The 6,486-nt window shown below is 52.3% G+C and overlaps 1 protein-coding gene across 1 annotated transcript; it reads right to left on the bottom strand.

Moving 5' to 3' along the window:
• Nucleotides 1–3,469: 3,469 nt before the first annotated feature.
• LOC139434274 (pre-mRNA-splicing factor 38B-like) lies at nucleotides 3,470–4,525 on the bottom strand. The gene has a single exon (XM_071204144.1). The coding sequence runs from the start codon at nucleotides 4,523–4,525 to the stop codon at nucleotides 3,470–3,472; it is 1,056 nt and encodes a 351-aa protein (XP_071060245.1).
• Between the last annotated feature and the right edge of the window lie 1,961 nt (nucleotides 4,526–6,486).

Genomic DNA, 6,486 nt, shown 5'->3' with positions numbered 1-6,486 from the left:
ACACACATCCACAGCACACAAACACCCACCACACAAACACCACAAGTGGCACCTCCATCCATGGACTGCGAGGCCCAAATGGCACCAAAGGATCCTGAACTTTGTAAGTAAACAGACAGAAAGTACACTCCGAATTATGCATTTCACAAATAACTGCCATTGCTATATTTACAGTAATTCGACAAATATGGACAGGGAGGAGACAACACACGCTCTGGTGCAAGTTTGGGCCATATAAAGTGTACACGGAGAACCTCATGGACTTGGTCCCAAGGAAGTGGTTGGAGGGAGAGGTAAATTAAGGTAAATATGTATTTAGATTGTATCACAAGTTATTTTTGTACTCTTAGATCGTCAATTCATATTTAACCATGGTGGGAAGGAAAGCTGGCGCTCTAATCATAGACTCCTACCTCATGACGTTGCTCTGGGAGGGAACCCACAAAGGTTCTTTGAGAAGGGTGAGTAGACTATATAGTAGGATGATTTCTTTGTTTGTACATAAGTAGGCCTATGTATGTTTGTATGTCCATACACACAAATACATACTTATGTTAGTGTATACATTAGTTGTTGTAATTATTAGAATTTGTTTTAGTTGGACCTTTTCAAACACGATGTGGCAGTTGGACGGTCTGCCACAACGGACACTGGACACTGATTGTAAGTCATCTTCAACGTAAACAGATCTAGACGGAACCATGACACTATCTGATGTAGGGGTTGGTTATAATTAGTATTTGCATTTCCATAGATCATGTACCTAAAGGAGAGGCGGTCCCTGTTCGTGGACCCATTTGGGGCCACAGACGCACAGATCGATAGATGCAAGGATGTAACAGGGTGAATGAAATGTCAGCTTTGATGTGTGCATTAGACAAATACATGTGTTCATACACCATGGATCATCTTTTGGGAGCAACACAAAGGTCATTCAAGCATTTGTGTCCTTTAACAGGATTCAGCTGATCTTGAATTAAATTATTTTAATTGGGCATATGTTAAAATTGGCAAACTGTAATAAATGTGTGTTTTGTGTGGAGAGCATTCGTCCGCAAAAAGTGTTCGGGAATAGGGAGCTGGGAATGCGCAACCGTTGCTCACCCACAACAAAATGACTCATCGTCATGCGGGTTGTTTGTGTGCAAGGTAAACGTTTGATTATATCTGTTGCTATTTGCTATTTGTCTTTGCACTTTCGGTGGGCACTGGAGCAGCTGAAGGAACATACCAACACACCCATTGTCATACTATGTAAAGAAATAATGTCTAAGGAAGTTAAAACGGCTTAATTTGACATCCTAATCAGGATGATTGATGTGAACCTGACAAAATGTTTGACAGTATTCTAAAGTATTTCTCTTTTTCCCTGTCAGATTGAGTGCACCGCCTGCCAAATGTGGTATCACTTAGGATGCGTGGGACTGGCCTCCCCCACAGAGGATGACGACTTCTGCCCTTCCTGCAAATCGTGATGGCAGAACAGAATATGTCTCCTTGGGAGGTGCGAGGTCCCAGACACACCCTGTCCTGTGGTGTCCCTCAAGGGTCGGTCCTTGGGCCCACTCTGTTCACCCTGTACACTCTGCCCCTTGGCCGTGTCATCAGCCAGCATGGAATATCATTCCATTGCTACGCTGATGACACGCAGCTATATATAAAGACAGACCCTATCCCACATGCTTCCTCACTGTCACCATCATCATCACCGTTCCCATCAACATCCTTTAACACCTGCATTGAGGAGATAAAGGCTTGGATGCAACAAAACTTCCTGCAGCTAAATAGCTCCACAACAGAGGCTATTTTATTTGGCACACCAAACCAGGTCCAGTCATCCCCCATAACCCACATTACCTTTTCTGGCCGAAACATTCCCCTCTCCACATCAGTTACCAACCTGGGTGTAAGATTGGACCGACATCTGACCTTTGACACCCACATCAAACACCTGTGCAAAGCCTCCTACTACCACCTCAGGAACATTGCAAAACTCCGTCCCACACTCTCCCTGTCAGATGCTGAACAGCTGGTCCATGCCTTCGTCTCCTCAAGGCTCGATTACTGCAACGCTCTCCTCATCGGGACTCCTAGCAGGAGCCTTCAGAAGCTCCAATACGTTCAGAACAGTGCCGCTAGGATCCTGATGAGGGTGAGAAAATACAACCCGTCCTTCATTCCCTCCACTGGCTTCCTGTCTCATTCAGGATCGAATACAAGATCGCACTACTGACCCATCAGTGCATCCACTGGAATGCTCCTCCATACTTGAAGGAACTGCTCACATCTCAAACCTCCACAGCAACCTCCGCCCCACAACAAACCATCTGCTTCGCCCCCCCAGGACCAAACTCCGCACAATGGGGGATCGGGCTTTCTGTGCAGCTGCTCCTCACCTGTGGAACTCCCTCCCAGACCACCTGAGGACTCCACAGACCACCTGCAGACTCCACAGACCACCTGAGGACTCCACAGACCACCTGAGGACTCCACGGACCACCTGAGGACTCCACAGACCACCTGAGGACTCCCAGACCACCTGAGGACTCCAGGACACCACAGCCCACCTGAGGACTCCACAGAGGACCCCTCTCCTCTGACTCGGGGGTCTCTCCTCTGACTCGGGGGCCTCTCCTCTGACTCAGGGTCTCTCCTCTGACTCGGGGGTCTCTCCTCTGACTCAGGGCCTCTCCTCTGACTCGGGGGCCTCTCCTCTGACTCGGGGGTCTCTCCTCTGACTCAGGGCCTCTCCTCTGACTCGGGGGCCTCTCCTCTGACTCAGGGCCTCTCCTCTGACTCGGGGGCCTCTCCTCTGACTCGGGGCCTCTCCTCTGACTCAGGGCCTCTCCTCTGACTCGGGGCCTCTCCTCTGACTCGGGGGCCTCTCCTCTGACTCGGGGCCTCTCCTCTGACTCGGGGCCTCTCCTCTGACTCGGGGGTCTCTCCTCTGACTCGGGGGCCTCTCCTCTGACTCAGGGTCTCTCCTCTGACTCGGGGGTCTCTCCTCTGACTCAGGGCCTCTCCTCTGACTCGGGGGCCTCTCCTCTGACTCGGGGGTCTCTCCTCTGACTCAGGGCCTCTCCTCTGACTCGGGGGCCTCTCCTCTGACTCAGGGCCTCTCCTCTGACTCGGGGCCTCTCCTCTGACTCAGGGCCTCTCCTCTGACTCGGGGCCTCTCCTCTGACTCGGGGGCCTCTCCTCTGACTCGGGGCCTCTCCTCTGACTCGGGGCCTCTCCTTTGACTCGGGGGCCTCTCCTCTAGCTGCTACGTGGTATTACCATGTGATAAATACTTGTTTGCTGCTCTTGCTCTTTTGCACATCATGTATTTTGTTTTTCTATGTTTGTAAAATGTAATGTTATGAAATGCTTTCGTGTGAGGGACGCGGATGGAGATGAGCTCAGAGCTACACGTGCGCTGTTACGCTGGACGCATGTGAGTGTGTACGCTGTCCCTGCTAACAGAGGGTTACATGAAGAGAGACTGAGCGATCACTGTCATGCTGCTGTCTCTCCTCGTGTCCCTGATGAGGACGTCTCTCTGCTGCTGTCTCTCCTCGTGTCCCTGATGAGGACGTCTCTCTGCTGCTGTCTCTCCTCGTGTCCCTGATGAGGACGTCTCTCTGCTGCTGTCTCTCCTCGTGTCCCTGATGAGGACGTCTCTCTGCTGCTGTCTCTCCTCGTGTCCCTGATGAGGACGTCTCTCTGCTGCTGTCTCTCCTCGTGTCCCTGATGAGGACGTCTCTCTGCTGCTGTCTCTCCTCGTGTCCCTGATGAGGACGTCTGTCATGCTGCTGTCTCTCCTCGTGTCCCTGATGAGGACGTCTCTCTGCTGCTGTCTCTCCTCGTGTCCCTGATGAGGACGTCTCTCTGCTGCTGTCTCTCCTCGTGTCCCTGATGAGGACGTCTCTCTGCTGCTGTCTCTCCTCGTGTCCCTGATGAGGACGTCTCTCTGCTGCTGTCTCTCCTCGTGTCCCTGATGAGGACGTCTCTCTGCTGCTGTCTCTCCTCGTGTCCCTGATGAGGACGTCTCTCTGCCGTCTCTCCTCGTGTCCCTGATGAGGACGTCTCTCTGCTGCTGTCTCTCCTCGTGTCCCTGATGAGGACGTCTCTCTGCTGCTGTCTCTCCTCGTGTCCCTGATGAGGACGTCTCTCTGCTGCTGTCTCTCCTCGTGTCCCTGATGAGGACGTCTCTCTGCTGCTGTCTCTCCTCGTGTCCCTGATGAGGACGTCTCTCTGCTGCTGTCTCTCCTCGTGTCCCTGATGAGGACGTCTCTCTGCCGTCTCTCCTCGTGTCCCTGATGAGGACGTCTCTCTGCTGCTGTCTCTCCTCGTGTCCCTGATGAGGACGTCTGTCATGCTGCTGTCTCTCCTCGTGTCCCTGATGAGGACGTCTCTCTGCTGCAGTCTCTCCTCGTGTCCCTGATGAGGACGTCTCTCTGCTGCCGTCTCTCCTCGTGTCCCTGATGAGGACGTCCGTCATGCTGTTGTCTCTCCTCGTGTCCCTGATGAGGACGTCTGTCATGCTGCTGTCTCTCCTCGTGTCCCTGATGAGGACGTCTCTCTGCTGCTGTCTCTCCTCGTGTCCCTGATGAGGACGTCTCTCTGCTGCAGTCTCTCCTCGTGTCCCTGATGAGGATGTCTCTCTGCTGCTGTCTCTCCTCGTGTCCCTGATGAGGACGTCTCTCTGCTGCTGTCTCTCCTCGTGTCCCTGATGAGGACGTCTGTCATGCTGTTTTCTCTCCTCGTGTCCCTGATGAGGACGTCTCTCTGCTGCAGTCTCTCCTTGTGTCCCTGATGAGGACGTCTCTCTGCTGCTGTCTCTCCTCGTGTCCCTGATGAGGACGTCTCTCTGCTGCTGTCTCTCCTCGTGTCCCTGATGAGGACGTCTGTCATGCTGTTTTCTCTCCTCGTGTCCCTGATGAGGACGTCTGTCATGCTGCTGTCTCTCCTCGTGTCCCTGATGAGGACGTCTCTCTGCTGCTGTCTCTCCTCGTGTCCCTGATGAGGACGTCTGTCATGCTGTTGTCTCTCCTCGTGTCCCTGATGAGGACGTCTGTCATGCTGCTGTCTCTCCTCGTGTCCCTGATGAGGACGTCTCTCTGCTGCTGTCTCTCCTCGTGTCCCTGATGAGGACGTCTCTCTGCTGCTGTCTCTCCTCGTGTCCCTGATGAGGACGTCTCTCTGCTGCAGGCGACAGAAGCAAAGCTTGCTCTGCTCATGACAACATGGCCCTGAGCACCCCATAGGGGACGTGATGCTGTGCTGCTAAGTACTTTATTTTGGTGAGTCTGTCGCAAGACAGAAAGACAGAAAGACAGAAAGACAGAAAGACAGAAAGACAGCCAGTATTGCTGGAATATGAACCTTTTTTTAAATTGCATTCTGTTTCTAGGGCAACAGCTTTGGTCCAGGTGTACATCCCATCAGCTGGTCCAGGTGTACATCCTATCAGCTGGTCCAGGTGTACATCCCATCAGCTGGTCCAGGTGTACATCCTATCAGCTGGTCCAGGTGTACATCCTATCAGCTGGTCCAGGTGTACATCCCATCAGCTGGTCCAGGTGTACATCCCATCAGCTGGTCCAGGTGTACATCCCATCAGCTGGTCCAGGTGTACATCCCATCAGCTGGTCCAGGTGTACATCCTATCAGCTGGTCCAGGTGTACATCCCATCAGCTGGTCCAGGTGTACATCCCATCAGCTGGTCCAGGTGTACATCCCATCAGCTGGTCCAGGTGTACATTACATTACATTACATTACATTGCATTTAGCTGACGCTTTTATCCAAAGCGACTTACAATAAGTACATTCGACCAGGAAGACACAACCTTGAGGAAAACAGAATCATATAAGAACATCAGGTTTCATAGAGCCAATCATTCAAGTGCTACTCAACTGGCTTTAGATAAGCCAGTCCTTTATTAGTATATAAGTGCTCTGTTAGCAGTTCTTTGTTAGTAATTCTATCACTCGAAGTGGAGTCGAAAGAGATGAGTTTTCAGTCTGCGCCGGAAGGTGTGTAAGCTTTCTGCGGTCCTGATGTCAATGGGAGCTCATTCCACCATTTTGGAGCGAGGATAGCAAACCCACGTGTTTTTGCTGATGGGAACTTGGGTCCCCCTCGCAGCGAGGGTGCAGCGAGTCGTTTGGCTGATGCAGAGCGAAGGGCACGCGCTGGGGTGTACGGTTTAAACATGTCCTGGATGTAGGAAGGGCCAGATCCATTCGCAGCATGGTACGCAAGTACCAGTGTCTTGAAGTGAATTCTAGCAGTTACTGGAAGCCAGTGAAGGGAGCGGAGGAGCGGAGTGGTGTGGGGACATTTAGGAAGGTTGAAGACCAGGCGAGCCGCTGCATTCTGGATGAGAGAGGTCGGATGGCACATGCAGGTAGACCAGCCAGGCGGGAGTTGCAGTAGTCTGGGCGTGAGATGACGAGAGCCTGGACCAGAACCTGCGTGGCTTTCTGGGTCAGCTGGGGA

The sequence above is a fragment of the Pseudochaenichthys georgianus genome, chromosome 8 (genome assembly GCF_902827115.2).
Source record: "Pseudochaenichthys georgianus chromosome 8, fPseGeo1.2, whole genome shotgun sequence".
Classification (NCBI taxonomy): Eukaryota; Metazoa; Chordata; class Actinopteri; order Perciformes; family Channichthyidae; genus Pseudochaenichthys; species Pseudochaenichthys georgianus.
This window is presented reverse-complemented; position numbering and strand designations above follow the sequence as displayed.

What these genes read in the sequence shown, in the direction of transcription:
- LOC139434274 (XM_071204144.1), bottom strand. Translation starts at nt 4,525, where the DNA reads ATGACAGACGTCCTCATCAGGGACACGAGGAGAGACAACAGCATGACG.